Source organism: Chiloscyllium plagiosum, chromosome 20 (genome assembly GCF_004010195.1).
Source record: "Chiloscyllium plagiosum isolate BGI_BamShark_2017 chromosome 20, ASM401019v2, whole genome shotgun sequence".
NCBI classification, from domain to species: Eukaryota; Metazoa; Chordata; class Chondrichthyes; order Orectolobiformes; family Hemiscylliidae; genus Chiloscyllium; species Chiloscyllium plagiosum.
This window is the reverse complement of record NC_057729.1, coordinates 57,554,228-57,578,162: the sequence shown is the minus strand read 5'-3', so window position 1 is coordinate 57,578,162 and position 23,935 is coordinate 57,554,228. Positions and strand designations below refer to the sequence as shown.

At 43.9% G+C, this 23,935-nt stretch overlaps 1 protein-coding gene across 4 annotated transcripts in view; it reads left to right on the top strand.

Moving 5' to 3' along the window:
* Window positions 1-23,929, top strand: part of LOC122560318 (neurocalcin-delta-like) — a 49,065-nt gene extending 25,136 nt beyond the window's left edge. For 3 of the 4 annotated variants that reach the window (XM_043710916.1, XM_043710914.1, XM_043710918.1), the window contains exons 2-4: window positions 14,928-15,332; window positions 16,660-16,765; window positions 20,633-23,929. In XM_043710916.1, coding sequence (XP_043566851.1) covers window positions 14,955-15,332; window positions 16,660-16,765; window positions 20,633-20,730 — 582 coding nt within the window. In that variant the 5' untranslated portion in view covers window positions 14,928-14,954 and the 3' untranslated portion in view covers window positions 20,731-23,929. Of the gene's footprint in view, window positions 1-12,839; window positions 12,908-14,927; window positions 15,333-16,659; window positions 16,766-20,632 lie in introns of all 4 variants that reach the window. The other variant, XM_043710915.1, reaches the window with a different exon arrangement.
* Window positions 23,930-23,935: the final 6 nt, after the last annotated feature.

Below are 23,935 nucleotides of genomic sequence, written 5' to 3'. Positions count from 1 at the left end.
ATGATTTTATAAACCTCTCTAAGGTCACCCCTCATCCTCCTCCGCTCCAGTGAAAAACATCCTGGCCTAGTTTAATAACACTGACCAAGTAGAACTGCACGATGAACCTTCCTCCAACCTGAAAGACATCCAATTATAACCATAGCTTCCTGTTTACTGTCAATCAACCAAATTTGAATCCAAATTGCCATTCTCCCTTTTATAAATTTTGTTGTGTACAATTTCTTTTTGAAGTCTATGTTCACCACGTCAATTGCACTGTCCTCGTCAGAGGTATACTTGTTTCTTGTCATCTTAATCCCTAAAGAAACAAGATTTGTATTTCCATAGTGCCTTCATAACATCAGGACAGCATAAAGTGCGGACTGCAGATGCTGGAGATCAGAGCTGAAAAATGGGTTGCTGGAAAAGCGCAGCAGGTCAGGCAGCATCCAAGGAGCAGGAAAATTCCTGAAGAAGGGCTTATGCCCGAAACGTTGATTCTCCTGCTCCTTGGATGCTGCCTGACCTGCTGCGCTTTTCCAGCAACACATTTTTCAGCATGATGTGCTTTCCAGCCAATATATTACGATTGAAACGTAATCACTGGTGTCGTATAGGAAACAGAATAGCTAGCTTGTGAACAGAAAGCTTCCTTAAACAGCAATAGGATTATGACTACCTTTCAGGAATCTTGATTGAGAGATAAATATTGGCCAGGACACCAGGGGTACTTCCCATCCAGTTCCTAGAAATGGTACCATGTGATCTTTTACATGAAATACAGAATAGTATCACACCAAAAGATATCAGTTCAATAATTCCTCAGAATTCACCCCATTGACAGTACAGCACTCCCTCAGACTTACCCTCTGACAGTGCGGCACTCCCTCAGAACTGACTCTCTGACAGTGCAGCACTCCCTCAGCACTGACCCTGCAACAGTGCAGCATTCCCTCAGCACTGACCCTGAAGCATATGTGGACCAGCTGGTCACCGAATAGTTACAGCTCAGAAGCAGGCCATTCAGCTCATCATTTCCCCCCCCCCAGCTGAGCAATTCACTTAGTGCCATTCTCCCACCTTCTTTCAGTTGAATCTGCCTCCTTCCCAAACTCTCGGATAATGTTCTCTGCAATGCTCGCTGCATCTTTTGCTAAACTATTCAGATCTATTCCCTCTCATTCCTGATCCTTTCACAAGAGGGAACAGTTTCTCTCTACCTATTCTGTCTAATTCCCAAACTTGTATCATCTATAACCACAGGTGAAGTACCAGAGGCCTGAAGGGTGGCTAATGTTGTGCCTTTATTTAAGAAATGCTGTAAGGAGAAGCCTGGGAACTATAGACATGTGAGCCTGACACTAGTGGATAAGTTGTTGGAGGTGATTTTGAAAGATCGGATTCATAAGCATTTGTTTTAGGTTAGATTACTTACAGTGTGGAAATAGCCCCTCCGAAGAGCAACCCACCCAGACCCATTCCCCTACATTTACCCCTTCATCTAACATTACGGGCAATTTAGTATGGCCAATTCACCTAACCACATTTTTGGAGAGGCAAGGATTGATTAGGTATAGTCAGCATGGCTTTGTGTGAGGGAAATTGTGTCTTACAAACCTGATTGAGTTTTTTGAGGATGTAACCAAAAAGATTGATGAAGGCAGATCTTATGATGTTGTTTACATGGACTTTAGTAAACCTTTGACATGGTAGACTAATTAGTAAAGTTAGATTACATGGGATTCAGGATGAGCTAGCCAACTGGATTCAAAATTGGCTTAACAGTAGGAGATAGAGGGTGATGGTGGACAGTTATTTTTCCGATTGGAGGCCCGTGACCAGCGGTGTTCTGCAGGAATCGGTACTGGGTCCACTTTTGTTTGTCATTTATATAAACGATCTAGATGAGAACATTGGAGGCATGGTTAGTAACTTTGTAGATGACACCAAATTTGTGGGTATTGAAAAAAGATATATAAGATTCCAAAACAATCTTGATCAGTTGGGTCGATGGGTTGAGCAGTGGCGTTTGGAGTTTAATTTGGACAAATGTGAGGTATTGCATTTTGGTAAAACAGACAAGGGCAGGACTTATACAATTAATGATAGGACCCTGGGTATTGTTGTAGAACCGAGAGACCTAGGGGTTCAGGTACATAAGTTTTGAAATTTGTGTCATACATAGACAGGGTGATAAAGAAGGCATTTAGCATGCTTGCCTTCATTGCTCAGACCTTTGAGTATTGGAGTTGGGATGTCATGTTGAGGTTGTACAGGACACTGGTGAGGCCTCTTCTGGAATACTGTGTCCAGTTCTGGTCGACCTATTATAGGAAAGAGAGGGTTCTGAAAAGATTTACCAGGATGTTGCTGGAAATTAGGGGTTTGAGTTATAAGGAGAGGATGGATAGGCTGGGACTTCTTTCAGTGGAGTATGGGAGATCGAGGGCTGACATTATAGAGGTTTATGAAATCATGATGGGCATTGATAAGGTGAATAGCAAAGATCTTTTCCCTAGGGTGGGGAAGTTCAAAACAAGGGGCCATATTTTTAAAGTGAGATAAGAAAGTTTTAAAAACAATGTGAGGGCAACTTTTTCCACAGAGAGTGGATGCAGGTACTGTTACAACATTTGAAAAATCATTTGGATAAGTACATAAATAGGAAAGGTTTAGAGGGATATGGGCCAAATGCAGGCAGATGGGACTAGTTTAGTTTGGGAACATGGTCAGCATGGATGAGTTGGACCAAAGGGTCTGTTTCCGTGCCGTATGATTCTATAACACTACCTGTTTCTCTGGATTAGTATTTGACTGATAACACCACCAGGCCATCATTTCCCCGAGAACGTTGTATGTGGTTGTTGAGCTCAGTGACTCTGGCTGTCCCTCAGTGTGATGCAGGATATTCAACAAATCTAGCTCTGTCAGGGTCTGTCTCAGTCTATCTCTGTCCTTTAAGCTGTGTCTCAATAGGTCACTGCGCATCACACCATCTCTCTGTGCATTTACCTATCTCACCATGTGGCAGAAAAACCTGTTTCAGTCGATTTTTATGCTCATTCCTGGAACACTGGCATTTTTGCTAATGCCCAACATCAGTTATATGTCCTTAACTGCCTACAAAGATGGTGACGCATCCTTCCGATCCATGTAGTGTAAATGCAGCAGGAGCTTGACCCAATGACAATAAATCAAAAGTCACAACATTCCAAATTGGGATGGTATGTAGCTCAGAGAGAAGCTTGCAGGTGGTAGTGGTGTTCCCGTGTACCTGCTGCACTCAGGTAGGCAAATGGATAACATTCGATCACACTCCTGATTGTTCTTTGGATAGGCTTTGGGGAATCAGAAGGTGAATTGTTCCCTGCAGTTTGCGAGCCTAAGACCTGCTCTTGCAGCCACAGTATTTACACAGTGAGTTCAGATCTGTTTATGGTCAACGATACCCTCCAGGATGTTGTTAGTGGTGAATTCAGTGATGGTAACACCATTGAATGACAAGGAGCCCATGGTTAGATTCTCTCTTTTTGGAGATGGTCAGTTTCTGTGCAGTCATCACTTACCTCTTGACAGCCCAATGTTCCCTAAAGTTTGCTGAAGATGGACACGGACTGCCTCACTCTGTGGGGTCATGACCGGTAATGAAAAATTGGCAATCATCAGCAAACATCTCCACTTCTGACCCAATGATGGAGGGAAGGTCATTGATGAAGCAGTTAAAGATGGTTTGGCCTAGGACACCACCCTGAGGAACTCCTGCAGAGATGTCCTGGAGCTGAGATGGTTGACCTCGAGTAATCACAACCACCTTTCTATCCACCAGAGAGTATTCCCCCAATTCCCATTGACATCAACTTGACTCAGGCTTCTTGATACTACACCTGGTCAAATGCTGTCTTTCTATTATGGCAATAGGCATTCCCACCTCACCCCACTTCATCACAGTTCTTTCATTCTTGTTCAGACAAAGTCTGTAATGACATCTGGAGCTGCGTGGTCCAGGTAAATACACAGAGAGATGGTGTGACGCACAGTGACCTATTGAGACTTGGCATAAAGGACAGAGATACACTGAGACAGACCCTGACAGAGCTGGATTTGCTGAAGCATCCTGCATCACACTAAGGCACAGCCAGAGTCACTGAGCTAAATAACCACATACAACATTCTTTAGAGAGATGATGGCCTAGTGGTGTTATCGGTCAGCTATTAATCCAAACTGAGAGTCAGTGAGAAGATTATTGAGGAGCAGATGCTGTCTGGTTGCACTGTCAATGACCTCTTGCTTCACTTTGCTGACGGGGCAGTGATTGGCTGATTGGGCTCATTCTGCTTTAACCTTGTTTGTGTTGAGGTTGGGGGTGGGGGTGTTATTTGAGGTGATGAGCATTAGCAGAGGGTGAGCTATACTGTAACACTAGATTTCCTCATTGTGGTCACAACAGCTTCCAGTAGAGCTATCACTTCCCTCAGGAAACAGGAACTATTGAGTGCTGTTTGTACATTTGTTTTACTGTGATTGACAATGCACTCTGTGCACATTGACAATCATATTTCCTGCAGTACTACACGTCAGAAATATTTCATTGGCTGTGGCAGATATCTTTGGACCTGAGGTTGTGAAGGCATTAAATAAATGCAAACGCATTTTGTCTTTTTCAATTAGCAATGTATTAGATATAATTCTTTAGTATGTCCGTTGGCAAAAAGATATCTTAAGTTACGCCCCTCTCCCACCCCAATTGTGCAAATGATAATGCAGTTGGACATTTAACAACTTGATGTGGCCTGAGTGAGTGCTAGTTCCACCTTAGAACGAGGTAGAGCCTCAGCTTAACATCTCATCTCTGACAATGAAGGACCCTCTCAACACTGGCTAACAGTACTGCACTCACTCACTACTGGTCTAACAGTGCATCACTGTATCAAAACCACCCCACTGACAGTGCGGCACTCACTCAGTACTCACCTTCCAACAATGCGGCACTCCCTCAGCACTGACCCTCCAACAATGTGACACTCCCTCAGAATTGACCCTCCAACAATCGGCACTCCCTCAGTGCTGACCCTCCAACAGTGCAGCACTCCTTCAACACTGACCCTCAGACAGAGCGGTGCTCCCTCAGCACTGACCCTCCAACAGTGCGGCACTCCCTCAACACTGACCTACTGACAGTGCGGTGTTCCCTCAGCACTGACGCTCCGACAGTGTGGCACTCCCTCAGCACTAACCCTCGGATAGCACGATGCTCCCTCAAGACTGACCCTTCGACGGTGCAGCACTCCCTCAGCACTGACCCACCAACAGTGTGGCACTCCCTCACGCTGGCCCTCTGACAGTGCGGCACTCCCTCAGCGCTGACCCTCTGTCAGTGTGGCACTCCCTCAGCACTGACCCTCTGAGACTGAGGTGGTTATTCGTTACTGGCCCTCTAATAGTTCAGGACTCCATCAATACGTCCATCAGGAATCTCAACCTGAAGTTTGAGACTGATAACTCTGGCATGAAGTCAAACCTACAAACCACTCAGTGAGAATGCCATGCACTGAGCCAAGTTCAGGGTCAATCCTTTATGGCACAGTTACTAGTTGTGCTGCTACTGCTGTTCCTGGTGAACAATAGAAATGACAAACTCAACAAAGCCTTAAACTAAAATGTGAATGATGCAAAGGTGGAAGTGATCATTCAAGAGAATAAGTATAGCTTGCTTAGTTTTATAACATGAAACTCTTTCACTTTCCCCTGACGTTCCATGTAAACTATACCTTTGTCATAATGTTTCAAATCTTATCACTTTCATAACAAACATGTTGCAGAAGTTTTAGGAATAGTTATGAAAACGAGGTTAACCGTTTTCTCTTGCTACATTCCTGGAGAATGGGCACTTCCAACACTTCTTGCCTGGACAATCTCATCTATACTTTGTTGGCACTGGCGTGCTTCTCTCATGTCCTTCCATCATTGATGGCCATGTTTTCAGCTGCCAGCGCCAGAAATTCTGGAATTCCATCTTTAGGCTGTTGTACCCCTCTCTCCTTTCAGACTCTCCCATTATTTGATCACTTACAGTCAGAGAGACTTCCAACTTATCCATGTTGACCAGATATCCTCTATTAAGCTAGACCCCTTTGCCAGCATTTGGCCCAGATCCCTATAAACCCTTCTTCGTCCCAGTGTCTCCTCCTTCGGCTCAGTGTCCATGTTCAGTGACAGTTTCCCGTGAAATGCTGTGGGCATTTCATTTTATAAAGGTACTACATAAATGCAATGTGCGTCAGTTATCCTAGTATTTTTTGGGCTGCTGTTGACAGGCGAGTGAGGTATGGGAATTGTAGGGGGTAGTCACCTGTGAGATCTCCAGCAATAAGTCCCACCAGAGTGGGCAACTCGAGAGCAAATATACTGTGGCTAATCTGTGCTTAAATACAGCAGGCTTTACTCAGAAAGCAAGGCCATTTCATTGGTCCAACGTGAACATAATGGAAAGGTTTTTGTTTATTATTTGCATTTGTGGGATGTGAGTGTCATTGGCTGGGCCAGCATTTACTGCCCATCCCTAATTGCCCCTTGAGAAGGTGGGGGTGAGCTGCCTTCTTGACCCGCTGCAATCCACCTGCTCTGGGTTGACCCACAATGTCCTTGGGGAGGGAATTGCAGGCTTTTGACCCAGTGACAGTGAAGGAACAGCGATATATTTCCAAGTCAGGGTGGTGAGTGACTTGGAAGAGAACTTGAAGGGGGTGATGTTCCATGTATCTGCTGTCCTTGTCCATCTGGGTGGACGTGGTTGTGGGTTTGGAAGGGTCTTTGGTGAATTTCTGCAGGTGATAGCAACTGGCTGCTATGTCGTAGAGACAGTAGGTTGTATCCTATCTCTCAATAGTTCATTAAATTGTCTTAATGTGAACAACTCCATATAACTATCATTAGCTGATATTTCAACTTGTTTCTATTTTACTCAAGTCCATTGCTTTGTAAACTGAGTTTTGTCCTTCCTGGGAAGGCAATGGCATAGGGTCACCAGTAATCCAGAGACCCAGGCTACTGCTCTGCCGACATCGGTTCAAATCCTACCACGACAGATGGCAAAATGTGAATCAGTGAAAATCAGGAATTAAAAGCAGGTCTAATAATGACCAAGTAAACACTGTTGATTATCACTAAAAATCCTATCGATTCACTTAGATTGTTTAGGGAATGAAATCTGCCATTGCCTGGTCTGGCCTACATGTAACCCCAGACCCACGGCAATGTGGTTCAATAGTTCATACAGTCTGTACAATATGGAAACAGGCCATTTGGCCCACCAAGTCCACATGACTCTCTGAAGGGTATCCCACCCAGACCTGCAGTACCCCCTTCCTTGGACACTATGGGCAATAGAGCATGGCCAAACCACCTAACCTGCACATCTTTGGACTGTGGGAGGAAACCCATGCAGACAAAGGGAGAATGTGCAAACCCCACACAGACAGTCACCTGAGGCTAGAATTGAACCCAGGTTGCTGGCGCTGTGAGGCAGCAGTGCTAACCACTGAGCCACCGTGCCACCCCATCCCTAACTTCTGAAATGCCACTCAGTTCGAGGACAATTAGGAATGGGCAACAGATGATGACTCAGCCAGAGATGCCCACATCACATGAACAAATGGAAAAAATACTCATAGACTATGCTTGTCACTTTCACTATTTTTCCTGGAATCTGGAATTGTCTCTAATTACTGATAAGCGTATATAAAAGTCAAGCATTCACTCCCTTCCTGAAATACTGCAACTCCCAGTCACATTGACTCACAGAATATATTCATGTACAAGGTGCTAAGTCCCAATATGATTTCAGCAGAGTGAGTAAAAGCCAGGAACCATCCTGCCTGGTCAATGTCAGTGCAGGACAGTGCAGTAGGATGCTTCAGCCACTGTCTCCCCACTCTCAGCCTGCAAACTGCAGTTGGAACCTGTAAATTGTAAAAGCACTTGCCCACCAACTTCAGCATCACCCACCCCTCACCCCAAGAAAGTGCTTTCCAACCAATGAGGTGCCTTAGAAGTGTAGCCTTTGTCGTAGGGTAGGAAATGCAGTGACCAATTTGCGCTCAGGAAGTTCCTAAACATGGCAATGTGATTAATGACGCAGAAAGAGAGAAAAGAGAGAGATTTTTAATCAGTATTGAGGTTTCTGGGGAAAAGACAAGAAATTGAAGTTAAAGATTAACAGATGAGCCATGACCTCATTGAACGGTGGATCAGACTCGATGGGCTGAATGGCCCATCTCTGCTGCTATGTCTTACGGTCTCATAATGTGTTATTCATGACATTGGTTTGAGGGATCAGGGCTGTCCAGGGCAATGGAGAAAGCTCCTGTTCTCCTCGTATTAGTACCAATGGTATCTAACAGTCTTGCTTGTGCAGCATTGCCTCAGCACTACACTAGGTATGTCAGTTCAGACTGTGTGCTCAGGCCTCTAGAGTGAGACTTGTATCCAGACACAGTACTTTCAGCTTCTGAGCGTGAGAGGGATATTGAGTCATAAGTGACAAGCTGGGTGACTGCAGTGAAGGAAATCATGCAGAGACAAGTAACTATGATTCTGTGTCAGGTGCATTTTAGTTCTGTGGACACAGTCAACTTGTTGTCGATGGTGTGTAAAATGAGCTTCTGAAACTTCACCTTGTGGGTTTGTGGATGTTTTAGATTCCTCCATGCAGCTGTACCTAACTTCCTGCCTACCGATTACAGAGCTCTACAAATAGGCAGCTCGGATGTGGTCACACAAATAGCACCGAGAATGGTGCCTCACATTCACTGCTGTGCGGTCTGCGCAGAAAACAAATTAGATAAACTGTGAAGAGGCAAGCAGTGCTGGGAATAGGCAGAGCTCCAAACTCTAAAGTCAACAGTAGAATTTTCAATGAATGTAATCAGGCAGAGAGCGTGAAGGTGGAAACCAGAACCAGATGGAAAAAAGTCTCTGATCATGTTTATGGGATCCTTGCGGGGGAGGAGGAGCAACCCCAAGTCATGATCTACATCGACACCAACAACACAGATATGAAGAGGGATGGGGATCTAAGGCAGAAATTCAGGGAGCTAGGGTGGAAGCTTAGAGCAAGAACAAACAGAGTTGTTATCTCTGGTTTGTTGCCCGAGCCATGTCCTGAAGAAGGGCTTATGCCCGAAACATCGATTCTCCTGCTCCTTGGATGCTGCCTGACCTGCTGCGCTTTTCCAGCAACATATTTTCAGCTCTGATCTCTAGCACCTGCAGCCCTCACTTTCTCCATGTGTTAGTGAGGCAAGGAATAGGGAGAGAGATGAGTTGAACTCAGTGGCTACAGGGATGATGCAGGAGGGAGGGTTTTGGATTCTTGGAGAATTGAGGCTCTTTCTTCGGTAGGTGGGACCTCTACAAACAGGATGGTCTTCAGCTGAACCAGAGGGGTACCACTTTCCTGGGGGGGAATTTGCTAGTACTGTTCAGATGGGTTTAAACTAATTCAGCAGGGTGATGGGAACCTAAATTGTAATTCGAGTATAGAGGTCTGAAATAAGATTTCAGGGTTGCAAGAGGGCACCAGCAAGCAAGAAGTTGGTTTGAATTGCGTCCATTTCAACTCCAGGAGTATCTGGAGTAAGGTGGGTGAACTTGCAGCATGGTTAAGTTCCTGGGATTTCGATGTTGTGGCCATTTCAGAGGCATGGATAGAGCAGGGACAGGAATGGTTATTGCAGATTCCAGGATTTAGATATTTCAGTAAGAACAGAGGAAATGGTAAAAGAAGTGGGCGTGTGTCATTGTGAGTCAAGGACATTATTACGGCTGCAGAAAGGATGTTTGAGGATTTGTCAACTGAGGTAGTATGGGCTGAGGTTAGAAACAGGAAAGGAAAGGTCACCCTGTTGGGAGTTTTCTATAGGCCTCTGAATAGTTCCAGCGATTTAGTAGAAAGGATAGCAAAGATGATTCTCGATAGGAGCGAAAGTGACAGGCTAGTTGTTATGAGGGACTTTAACTTCCCAAATATTGACCAGGAATGCTGTAGTTCAAGTACTTTTAGATGGGTCAGTTTTTGTCCATTGTGTGCAGGAGGGTTTTCTGACACATTATGTAGACAGGCCTACAAGGGGCAAGGCCACATTGGATTTGGTACTGGGTAATTAACCCAGCCAGATGTTAGATTTGGAGGTAGGTAAGCCCTTTGGTGATAGCGACCACAGTTCAGTTATGTTTACTTTAGCGATGGAAAGGGATAGGTATACACTAGAGGGCAAGAGCTACAGCTGGGAGAAAGGCAATTATCATGCGATTTGACAAGATTTAGGATGCATAGGATGGGGAAAGAAACTGCAGGGAATGGGCACAATAGAAATGTGGAGATTATTCAAGGAACAGCTGAAAGAAAACAGAGGGTATTGTGTGTCCTTGATAAGTATGTACCGGTCAGACAGGGAAGAAGTTGTCGAGCGGAGGAGCCGTGGTTTACTAAGGAAGTTGAATGTCTTGTAAAAAGGAAGAAGAAGGTTTATGTTAGGATGAGATCTGAAGGCTCAGTTAGGGCGAGTGAGAGTTACTAGGTAGCCAGGAAAGACCTAAAGAGACAGCTAACACAAGCAAGGAGAAGACATGAGAAGTTGTTGGCGGCTAGGATTAGAGAAAACCCTAAAGCATTCTATAGGTATGTAATGGATAAAAGAGTGACTTGAGTAAAATTAGGGCCAATCAAGGACAGAAGTGGGAAGTTGTGCGTGGAGTCTGAAGAGATGGGGAAGCACTAAATGAATATTTTTCGTCAGTATTCACACTAGAAAAAGACCATGTTGTCAAGGACAATACTGAGAAACAGGCTACTAGACTAGATGGGATTGAGGTTCACAAGGAGGAGGTGTTAGAAATTCTTAAAAGTGTGAAAATAGATTTATCGTAGGACTCTCTGGGAAGCTAGGGAGGAGATTGCAGAATCTTTGGCTTTGATCTTTATGTCATCATTGTTTATAGGAATAGTGCCAGAAGTGATTAGATTAGAATCCTTAGAGTATGGAGACAGGCCATTTGGCCCAACAATTCCACACCAACCCTCCGAAGAGGTAACCCACCCTGACCCATTCCCCTACCCTATATTTACCCCTGACTAATGCACCTAACACTGTGGGCAATTTAGCATCCTCTCCTCTCCTCTCCTCTTCTCTCCTCTCCTCCAGAAGACTGAAGGATAGCAAATGTTGTCCCCTTGCTCAACAAGGGGAGTAGATCAACTAGCAGAAAGTGAGGACTGCAAATGCTGGAGACCAGAGTTGAAAAATGTGGTGCTGGGAAAACACAGCAGGCCAGGCAGCATCTGAGGAGCAGGAGAATCGACGTTTTGGGCATAAACCCTTCTTCAGGAAGTAGAGACAACCCTGGTAATATAGACCAGTAAGCCTTACTTCGGTTGTGGGTAAAGTTTTGGAAAAGATTATAATCATCTAGAAAGGAATAATTTGATTAGGGATAGTCAACACGGTTTTGAGAAAGGTAAGTTGTGCCTCACAAACCTTAATGAGTTCTTTGAGAACGTGACCAAACAGGTGGATGTGACCAAACAGGTGGATGAGGGTAAAGCGGTTGATGTGGTGTATATGGATTTCAGTAAGGTGTTCCCTACAGTAGGCTATTGTACAAAATATGGTGGTAAGGGATTGAGGGTGATTTAACAGTTTGGATTAGAAATTGGCTAGCTGAAAAAAGACAGAGGGTGATGGTTGATGGGAACTGTTCATCCTGGTGTTCAGTTACTAGTGATGTACCACAAGGATCTGTTTTGGGGCCACTGCTGTTTATCATTTTTTATATATGACCTGGATGAGGGCATAGAAGGATGGATTAGTAAATTTGCAGATGGCACTAAAGTCGGTGGAGTTGTGGACAGTGCGGAAGGATGTTGCAGGTTACAGAGGGACATAGATAAGCTGAAGAGCTGGGCTGAGAGGTGGCAAATGGAGTTCAATGAGAAAAAGTGTGAGGTGATTCACTTTGGAAAGAGTAACAGGAATGCAGAGGACTGGGCTGATGGTAAGATTCTTGATTTGGAGATGCCGGTGTTGGGCTGGGGTGTACAAAGTTAAAAATCACACAACACCAGGTTATAGTCCAGCAGGTTTAATTGGAAGCACACTAGCTATCTGAGCGCCGCTACTTCATCAGACAACTACCTGATGAAGGAACGACGCTCCGAAAGCTAGTGTGCTTCCAATTAAACGTGTTGGACAATAACCTGGTTTGTGTGATTTTTAACTTGGTAAGATTCTTGGTAGTGTAGATGAGCAGAGAGATCTGGGTGTCCATGTACATAGGTCACTCAAAGTTGCCACCTTGGTTAATAGGGTTGTTAAGAAGTCATATGGTGTGTTAGCTTTTATTAATACAGGGATCGAGTTTCAGAACCATAAGGTCATGCTGCAGCTGTACAAAACTCTGGTGCAGCCGCACAGGGAATATTACATACAATTCTGGTCACCGCATTATAGGAAGGATTTGGAAGCTTTGGAAAGGGTTCAGAGGAGATTTACTCAGATGTTGCCTGGAATGGAGGGAAGGTCTTACGAGGAAAGGCTGAGGGACTTGAGTCTGTTTTCATTAGAGAGAAGAAGGTTGAGAGATGACTTAATTGAGACATATAAGATAATCAGAGGGTTAGATAGGGTGGACAGTGACAGCCTTTTTCCTCAGATGGTGATGGCTAGCACGAGGGGATATAGCTTTAAATTGAGGAGTGATAGGTCGGTGCAACAACGAGGGCCGAAGGGCCTGTACTGTGCTGTAATGTTCCATATTCTAAGTAATGATAATGTATTTAACCTGTGGGTTGTGTCTACAGATTGACCCTCCTGCCACTGGAAGCAATCACCATAGACACAGATATAAAATAATTGGCCAACGACACAGGTAGGAGATGAGATTTCGATTGTTACTGACCAAGTTGTTGTGGTCTGGGACGCACTGTCTGGAAGGGCAGTGGAAGCAGATTCAACTCGTAATGTTCAGAATACATAAAGGGTAAATATTAAGAATGAATATAACAAGTTGGGCAATGGGGAGAGAGCAGGGGAGCGAGACCAATGGAGTGGCTCATTGAAAAATTAACACAGACACAATGGCTACCAATCAGAGAATGAGCTGAACACCCCTCCTGGACATTACTGTATGTGCACAGTGTGATCCCAGAGTCGAGTGAATCACCTCATCCATTGCCTGTTGATTCAACAGTTATGACTCGGTGACCACTAAATAAATGTATTGAGAGTGTGGTGCTGGAAAAACACAGCAAGTCAGGCAGCATCCGAGGAGCAGGAGAATCCATGTTTCGGGCATAAGCACTTCATCAAGACCTTTTGCCCAAAACATCAATTTTCCTGCTCCACCTGCTGTGCTTTTCCAGCACCACACTCTCGACTCTAATCTCCAGGATCTGCAGTCCTCACTTTCTCCTAAATAACTGTATGGCTAATGCTCTATTTCCCACCCTCCCTTAACTACATGGGCGCGGATTACATTCCAGCCGGAATTTCTAGTGGTGATTAAATAATTCGATTTTGTGAATTTCTGAACAAGAGTGTTCACTCTCCTCCACCGCCCCCTCCCCCTCAACTTGAACTGCAGCCTTTATTCTGTTTCCTTAATTATTGTGAAGATATGAGCATTACAAAACCAGAACAGCCCCAGTTACACAACTGACTGGGGAGAGACAGTGACTCCTGGACATTTTGGGTATTGGTTAATGCTCAAACATGTTGGAATCACATCTGGATTCAGATAAAGGACACGAGACCACATGGAGCAAGAGAGACCAGGGAGCAGGAGGGATTGGGAAGCAGACCCAGTGTGGGAGAGATTGGAATACAGAGTCAGAGTGGTAGGAATTGGGAAACAGACCCAGAGTAGGAGAGATTGGGGTACAGTGCCAGAGTGGGAGGGATTGGGGTACAGTGCCGGAGTGGGAGGGATTGGGGTATAGAGCCGGAGTGGGAGGGATTGGGATACAGAACCAGAGTGGGTGGGATTGAGGTACAGAGCCAGAGTGGGTGGGATTGGGATACAATACTTTTCTCATCCAATAGGGTCCAACAGAGAGCCTGAAATCAATTGGAACTAGGCAGCAAATGACAGTTCTACGTTGGCTATGGGGAGAATTGGTGTGTATCTATGTACTTGTTTCTCTGTAGAGAATAAATAATGGGTGTGTCAGACATCCAAGATGTGTAAGTTGGAATAAAACTGACCAGAAAAGTACACATGTCCCTGCTGTTTCCCAAGCATCTTTTTGTCAAACAGTTCCTGGTCAGCAGGAAGTTGATACTGAACTGGGCAGCAATTAACTAAGAGGATATTTTCATAATCAGCAATGGGCCATTAACTCTGTGACACTTGTATCACTTTCCCTTCCTATCATCAATTCCATTTTCATTGTTTTGTCACATCCACAACTTCACACGTTACTTGTAACTTGTTATGCAAACTGAAAAGCTGAATGGATCCATGGAATCTGTTCTGTTATCGATGCCCAATTCAATATCAGTAGAGACTCTTTGAAAGAGGAAGCGAAGAGTTACTGAGTGATTCCACGTTGGCTTTACCCTCTCCTGGAGGCAGGGGTTTCCTGAATCCTGCATTTCGGGGAAAGTAGGGGCATGGGAAAGTTGTCTGGAAATAATTCCGATGGCCATTCTCCCACTCATAATGTTTGATCCTTGATCTGATACTCTGAAAGAGACTATTTGGTCATCACAGTTAAGAGATCTTGCTGTGTGACTGTTGGCAGCTACATTTCTCATGCCACATCAGTGACAATGTTTAGTCCAGGGTCTTGAATGGAATCTTTCTCTCGAGATTGTCAGTAAAACTACCCCAGGAATAACTCACTCTGTGAATCATTGACAGGGCAATCTTTCTGCTCTCTCCTTTCCAGCTGCAGTTACACTGTGAGGTGGTGAGGATGGGCAAACAGAACAGCAAGCTGCGCCCCGAGGTGCTGCAGGATTTACGGGAAAACACAGAGTTCACGGAGAATGAGATCCAGGAATGGTACAAGGGATTTGTGAAGGACTGCCCCAGTGGATACCTGACGATGGAAGAGTTCAAAAAACTCTATGGCAACTTTTTCCCCTATGGCGATGCCTCCAAGTTTGCCGAGCATGTTTTCCGTACCTTCGACACCAATGGAGATGGCACAATAGATTTCCGCGAGTTCATCATTGCACTGAGTGTGACTTCCAGGGGAGGTTTGGAACAGAAGCTGAAGTGGGCTTTCAACATGTACGATGTCGATGGAAACGGTTACATCAGCAAATCTGAGATGCTGGAGATAGTCCAGGTATAAGATTCTCCGTCGAAACTAAGGGAGATTTCTTTATGTGGAACTCCTGCTCCTCTTGCTGCATCTTTAGTTAGTTTCTTCCTGTCTTGCCTCCTTGCAATTGCTCAAACTAAAATTCCTCTCTTTTTCCGAAACCAATCTGACGCTGAAGCCAGGCAGTGGTGGGCTCACGATATCAATGTAGAACCTTTTTTGCAGTGGTAGGATGGTCAGAAGAAACTAATTTAACATAATTGACACAAAAAGAGAGGAGACACATGGAAATTGTTATTACACAGTTGTTGTTATCCATCACTGTTAAAAGAGAATTAGTTAAATACATAGAGTCATACAGCACAGAAACAAACCTTTCAGTCCAGCTGGTCCATGCCAAACATAATCCCAAACTAAACTAGTCCCAACAGCTCCTAGCTCATATCCCTCTCCTATTCGTGTACTTATATGAACGGTAAAAATTTACAGGACTGTGCAGGAAGAACAGGAGATGTGTACTAACTGGCTAGCTCTTCCAAACAGCCAGCACAAATATGATGAGCCAAATGGCCTCTACCACTCTGCAACGATTTAAGAAAATTCAGTAAGCTACATCACTAATTGTTGCTCATCATGTGAGTCAAAAGTGAATGGACTTTTATTTTCTCGCCAGTCCATGTGGTTAATGAAATCACCTCCCCACCCCCCCAACCTCCACGTGACCTTCTTACCTCAACTGTTCCATCTGTTTTTGGATTGATTTACTTTGACACTGACATTTGTTTTTCGAAGAGTGATATTTATTTCAGTGTTACTGTTGTCAGAACCAAGCTAACCGTAAATAATGCTCTCCAAACACTGTCTTGTCTCCTGTTGTCCTGTGGATTGGCCATTGCGGTGAGGCACCTTATCCTATGGAGCTGGTGTAAGCATTGTTGTAATGCTGGGTAAGACTTGCTATCAATCACATTTGGGTGACCCCTAACCAACGTAGCATACACCTCTCTCCAGGTACAGGATGCGATCAACACACAACACGTTGGAGCCTGTAGTGCTAAAGTTGTCTGAATTTGATTCAATTTCAGGTTATATTTTTAAGAAAAGCCTATAGAGACCTTACAGGCCAGGAGACTGTTCAACCTATTGAGTTGCATTGCTAGCTCTCGATGGAGGAGTTCAATTACTCTTCTTCTCCCCACTCTATTCCTGTCACCCAGCAAGTCTTTTTCATTCAAATGCTCATCTAAATCCCTAATCAAATAATTTACCTTCACCTCCATCACCCACACATGCAACAAGTTCTAGGAGTTACAAAATAAACTCTCGCAATGGTTTTATTGTCCTCGAACAGGCTATCTACAAGATGGTTTCATCAGTAATGAAGTTATCCGAGGATGAAGCTACCCCGGAGAAAAGAACAGAAAAAATCTTCCGTCAGATGGACACCAATGCAGATGGTAAGTGACAGCATGGTCAGTGAGCTATTCTTTACCTTTGTGAGCTGAGCTGGAGTAACCCGTATGCAGGTGCCACAATGGTAATGTCACCAGACCCATATTCCAGAGGTCCAGCTTATTGACCTGGGGATATCAGTTCAAATCCCACTAAGGCACCTGCAGCTACTTGAATTCAGTTAATAAATCTGGAATACAGACCTAGTCTCAGTAACCACCATTGTCTAACATTAAAACTTATCTAGTTCACTCACCCCCTTTAGGGAAGGAAATCTGACATCCTTACCCAGTCTACATGACAGTCTAGACCCACAGCATTGTGGTTGATTCTTAACTTGCTCTAAAGTGGACTAGCAAGTTTGTGGGCAATGAGGGATGGGGAGAAAGTCCTGGCCTTACTAATGATACAACCACAATGAAAGAATAAGAATAGAAAATGACTTGGACAAGTGCAAATTAATTAGTGAAGCAAGCACAGATTTGTCATTTTTAACTCGTGTTTTTTGATGAGCTAAGGGTGAGAGTTGATGGGGGTAATGTTGCTGATGTGGTATACATGGACTTTAATAGAGTGAAACACAACAGACTCAAGGAACCTTAGAGCTCATGGAATAAGAATGAGACAGTAGCAACACAGACAGAACAATTAACAGGAAACAGAGTAGAGGTAAATGGTTGTGTTTCGAACAGGGAACGGGTTTGTAGTGTAGACCGCCAGGTGTTAGGACCCTAGCTGTTCCTGGTATATTAAATAACCTCAATACTTTAGTATTCAGGACACAATTTCAAAATCTGAGACAAGATATGGAGGTATTGTAAACTGTGAGGAAGATAGTGTAGAACAGGTTGATGAAATGGATGGTCAAGAAGTGTGAGGTGGTTTGTTTTCGTAGGAAGAACACAGAGAGACGAAATAAAATAAAGAATGCAACTCTGAAGTGGGTGCAGGACCAGAGAAACCCAAGTTTATATGTACATATGTCATTGAGGATGGCAAGACAATTGACAGTAGAATTAATAATGGATACCAAACCTGTATTTTTCAAGAGTACAAGAGCAAGGAAGTTATGTTAAACCTTTTAAAACACTGTTTCAACTTCAACTGATATATTGTGGGAAAGATCAAAATGCATTAGAGTGCAGAAAAGATTCCTAAAAATGTTTCCAAAGATGAAGCACCTCAGCTATGTAGAAAGATTGGAGAGGTCTATACTGTTCTCCTTGAAGGAGAGAAGGTTAGGGAGAGATTTGACTGAGGTGTTCAAAATCAAGAGGGGTCTGGACAGAGTCAATCGAGAGAAACTGTTCCTAGTGTTGGAAGGAACAAGAGCCAGTGAAAACTGATTTAAAATAATTGACACAAGACGCAAGGGGGACATTAGAAACAGCATTTCCTTCAGTAAGTGGTTCATAGAACATAGAACATTACAGCGCAGTACAGTCCCTTCAGCCCTCGATGTTGCGCCGCCCTGTCATAATCTGAAGCCCATCCCACCTACACTATTCCATGTACATCCATTTGCCTGTCCAATGACGACTTAAGTGCACTTAAACTTGGCGAATCTACTACCGTTGCAGGCAAAGCATTCCATACCCTTACTACTCTCTGAGTAAAGAAACTACCTCTGACATCTGTCTTATACCTATCTCCCCTCACTTTAAAGTTGTGTCCCCTTGTGTTTGCCGTTCCCATACTTGGAAAAAAGCTCTCCCTGTCCACCCTATCTAACCCTCTGATTATCTTGTATTCGAGTCTGGAAAATGTGGTGCCGAAGAGTGTGGTGGAGCCAAGATCAATTGAGACTTTCAAAATGAAATTGGATCATTATCTATGATTCTTATGTGTCTCCAAGTTTAAATTTGTTTTATTTTATTCATAAAAGTGATCATGGCTATTTTCTGGGTTTTGTTGGGGTTCCAGTAGGTAAGTAGGTGACTGCTGCAGCTGATTTGCTCTAAACAGGATGTGATTTTGCAGATGACTGAGTTTTAGACGTGATGCTGGCTCAGGAAGTCCTCTCCTTCTGTTTCCTCTCTGCATCTAATATCTGTTTGCTTTCAAAGGAGGCAAGACTGTATTTTTCTGGTTGCATCATGTGCAAAGACCCTGGGCCAGCTTCTCCCAGAAATAGTGGCTGATATTAAAATTGAAGTCTTCAGAGTGCCCTTACAGCCTCTTTTGACTGTCAGGAGAGTGCAGCCCAGTCTGAAATTGTCCATGAAAGATTCACTTTTGGGAAGAATGTGTTAGGCATTCTGTCGACATGACCAGGCCAACCCAGCCATGGTTAGAGTCAAAGAAAAAACTGCACATGCTGGAATCCAAGGTTGGCAAGCAGGAGGCTAGGAGAATACAGCAAGTCAGGCAGCACCAGGAGGCTAGGAGAATACAGCAAGTCAGGCAGCACCAGGAGGTTGGGCGAACACAGCAAGCCAGGCAGCACCAGGAGGCTAGGAGAATACAGCAAGTCAGGCAGCACCAGGAGACTGGGCGAACACAGCAAGCCAGGCAGCACCAGGAGGCTAGGAGAATACAGCAAGCCAGGCAGCACCAGGAGGCTGGGCGAACACAGCAAGCCAGGCAGCACCAGGAGGCTAGGAGAATACAGCAAGTCAGGCAGCACCAGGAGGCTAGGAGAACACAGCAAGCCAGGCAGCACCAGGAGGCTAGGAGAATACAGCAAGTCAGGCAGCACCAGGAGGCTGGGCGAACACAGCAAGCCAGGCAGCACCAGGAGGCTAGGAGAATACAGCAAGCCAGGCAGCACCAGGAGGCTAGGAGAACACAGCAAGACAGGCAGCACCCAGAGGGAAGTCGATGTCTTAGGCGTGACCCAAGTCCTGAAGAAGGGTTACACCTGAAACGTCGACTTCTCTAAGTTCTGATGCTGCCTGGCTTGTTCCGTTCCTCCAGCCTCCTGCTTGCCAACCTAGCCTTGGGTGTTTCAATATGTTGTGGATGTTTGGCATGCTCGATCAGGTGAACACCTCAATGCTAGATATTTTGCTCTGTCGTCTACTCTTCACAAGTTTCTGAACACATTAGGAGAGAAGGCATTTTTGAGCTTTCTGGCTTGATGCTGCCATCCAGTGCAAGTCTCACCTGTGTACAATGGCCAGAATTGTTTCTCTACTGACATTAGGCAAACCTCCTCCTTTTGGTTTTCAAACTGGTTGTTCCTGCATTGGAAATTACTGCAGGTGTCTCATCATAGTTTTGCAGTACGGAAAGAGTTCTTTTGGCTTAATGAATGTCCACTCCATTTGTCAAGCACCTATCTACTCCAGTCCCAAAGTCTAGTTCTATGGAGTTTCAAATACTCATCTAAACATTTTTTAAATAATGTGGTGCTTTCCAAATACCCTCCATGCTCTGAATTAAAATATTCTCCTCTCAATCCTCTTTAAACTTCCTGCCCCTTACCTTAAATCTATGCCTTTTGTTATTGAGCCCTCTGCCAAAGGGAAAAAGGTATTTCTACCTAACCTACCTATGTCCCTCAGAGTTCTGTGCACCTCAGTCAGATTCCCCCCCTCAACCTTCTCTGTTCTAAGGCAATGTAGGCAACTTGAGGGAGTGTGTTAGCAATATAAGTGAAGTTATCCATTACTGGGAGGTCTGGTCATGGACTGAAACCTTGACATCGAGGTAAAGCTTTCCGAGACAACTTGTTCCATGTAACAGTAGGGACGTTTTGTTACGTCAACAATACAATATAAATACAAGTTGTGTTGAGTAAGTTTTTTGAGGGCTCAGGGTGTGTAGTGGGAAAGAAGCATATCTATCAAAAAGGGTCAAACCTATTGGAAGGAAAATGCGTTTCACCATTAAATTCTCATTCTGAACCATCTCTTGTTTTTGGATTTTAGGCAGACTTTCACTGGAAGAGTTCATCAATGGAGCAAAAAAGGACCCATCCATTGTCCGCCTCTTGCAGTGTGACCCCAGCACCGCTGGCCAGTTCTGAGACAGTGTCCGGGACATGAATTCAGTTCCTCCGCCTCATTCCCATCACTGGTGAACCAAGAGTGAACAAGCAAGGACGCTGGCAGAAAGGGAATTTATGCTCAGACAAGTGGAACACTGGTGTCTGCCAAAACACTGAGCATCCTTCCACACAATGAAGAAACTGCATGAAGATACAGATTCCTGACTTACAAAATCCAGTAAATAAATTCTAGATGTGTAAATGTGCCAAAATAAGGGGAACTGAGCTGGTCAACAATGGTTAACACCATCTCATTTCCATTTGCACCGTGCACTGTTGTCAATATAGTCTAACAGGGCAGAAGGGGGGTATGTTTTATTAGGTTTGTCTTGTCTGTTGTTCGCTTTTTACAGGTGAAATGTGTCTCATTACTTTATTTGAACCGTACTGAGTCATAGCTCGTTCTTAATGAAGCCATGGAGAGTGAGAACCAAACTCTGATGGGTTAATGTTTACATTTGTACATTGGAGCATGAAAAAGCCATTAGGTTCATATATGCTTCTTCCAATCTCGGCTTATCCTATATCCATGTGGCAACTTTCCTTCATTCTGATACCTTCAAGGACCATCCTGTGAATCAACCCTGGTGGTGCACTAATGAAACATTTCCTCTTGCCTCCCTTTGGGGAACACGAATCCTAATAACCCCCCAAACGATTCACTTTTACCCATCCATATAAACTGTTTCTGTCTTGTCACCTTCGTGAAGCATTGTAAATAAATCCTGTTTGATCTGGAATGCTCCTCCACATATCAATACTCTCTGGGATAAGTAAACCTTCAAGAGCTCAAGCCTCACTTCCTTTATTGTGTTGGTTACCTTTGTGTCCCCTAAATCCATTGGTCCCTATCACCTCAAAAACACAATTGACTGATTGTAATGTATCTTTAACATATTGATCAGATCCATTCCCTGTCTCTCTTTGTTATACAAATCCAAGGATATCTTCATCGTTCACCACTCTTAGGTTGTCACCCTAGGTTCCCTGTATTTTATTCAAGTAATAACATGTATCCTCGTGTTGCCCAAGAAATGTTAAATGGCATGTTATCTTCAATACCCTAATCACTGTCTTCCAGGTTTTGTGATGTATTGCCAGCACCCTGAAACTAATGTTACATCATCTTGTCCACCACAAAGGATAAATTCACTGGGTGCTGGTTCCTTGAAACTGAACGAAGGCACTGTCTGGCTATTGCATCGCACACTACCCCACTTCTCAGTAAGCCTTCCAAAAATATCCTCAATGGTACCACACAAAATCTCTGCCATTACTTTCAACATTAACGCTGTGTTGAACAGACACAGAAAATACTGGAGAAACGTAGTAGGTCGGGTTATATCTGTGAAGAGAAAAACAGAGTTAATGTTTCAAGTCCAATAGATTTCCTCAAGCTGTACTCACCTCTGTTTTCCTCCACTTTAACTCCCTGGTTGCCCTCTGGAAAAAAAATCAAAGATTTGTCGCTAGGTCTTTTTCATTGGGCATTCGTCCAATTAGCTGGCCCTGGGCATTTTCAGATGATCACCTATGATGTGGTTTCTGAAATGATTTATAACATTCCCCAAGTCATCCAACATTATGCTGTTAGTTTCCTGATTAACGTTTGCGTCCTAACATGAGCATATTGGATTGAATTTCTGTGAGTGGAGAGACAATGAGGGTCTCCCACTCATTCTTTGAAGAATCTCAGAAACACTTCCAAAACATATGTTCACAGCCAAATTATTTTTCCATTCTCCTGCTGTCTGAGTCTTTTTGTTCAAATCATTTCAGACCACATGTCCAAGAGTTAGATTTTATACTCACGAACTAAAAATGCAATTAGCTGCATCAAGATTACTAATGTGGCTAGGAGCTAATGGATTGGACAGCTCTGTCTGAGGTCATTGTTATACATGTTGTACAACATGTTGCACTGTTGTACACTGTACTACATGTTGTATTTTATGTTATCTGTATGACTATTACTGCATTTACAATTAATGGTATGCCTAACATTTGGGGCCAGTTGCCAAAATTGGTTCCCCAATTAACCATTGTGCCTTTCTTATACACTCTGCTCCTTCTCTCCATTTCAGGATTGTTTTTAAAAATAGTGGATTGAGTGAGGCCAAGGATAAAAGAAACTTGGCTCTGCTGCAATTATATGAAATGAATATAGCACTGTGATATTACAGAAAACACAGGTATATATCCCCCTCAAAATGTCACAGCATTTTGCTCTGTGTGGGAGCCGGCAATGAGCTGAGTGGCCCATTCTGTGATGTAAATAACTGTACAACAATTGGGATACCTCACCTCGAAAGATATAAAATATCGTGATTGATCGTTGGTCATCTTTCCAAAACCTTAGCTTCAGCACAAGGCATTGTTGATGGCTTCCCTGCTATTTAACCCCAAACAAACTTACCAGTGGGTCTGGTAAAAGCTGGTGACTTTATTGACACACCCTCTAGAACAGTGGTTCTCAGCCATCTGCATCTTGAGTGCCACCAAACATCTTGTGAAGAAACGTCCAGTCCCACCATGATAAAATCAAAATCCTACTATTCCAAGTAATGGTCGTTTTATGTTTCCATGCATTTTAGTATTATTAACCATGAATGAAAATTTAAGGACATTAAAAATTGCAGTGGTTTTGCCAAGAATAAGTTTATTGCTAAACTGTAAGAAAAGAGATAATGGTTGGGTCATTTCTGAGAAGCCTGTGGTTGCCATTTCATTGGAAGGAATGTTGATTTTCCTGGAGGTCCCACCTAGACAACCTCACCAGTTGAGAAACACTGCATGAGAATGATTCAGTGGACTCTGGAGTCTGATCGCTACAACATACTTCAGTCAGAGAGCCACCTGGTGTTCAATTCACAAAGTGCAATTGCTACAAAAAATTTACCCAAAGTTGTGAAAGGCAGTCTCTAGTCCCAGCCAGCTCCCTCAGCTTGCTGGTCTCACTCTGTCCTGTGCTGATTTTCTTAGTTCAAAGATCATTTATCGAGACTCAATTTAGTGCACCGTGCACTGTAACAAAAGAATTATGCAACAGAAAATAGTTTTCAGCTCTGATACTGTTGTAACAGTGGACCTACTCTGGTTGGACTTGGTATTAGAGGTGTCATCATTTGATCTCTCCCAACTTCTCATTCCCCTATTATCCCCCTTCCCAACACCACTGCTCATT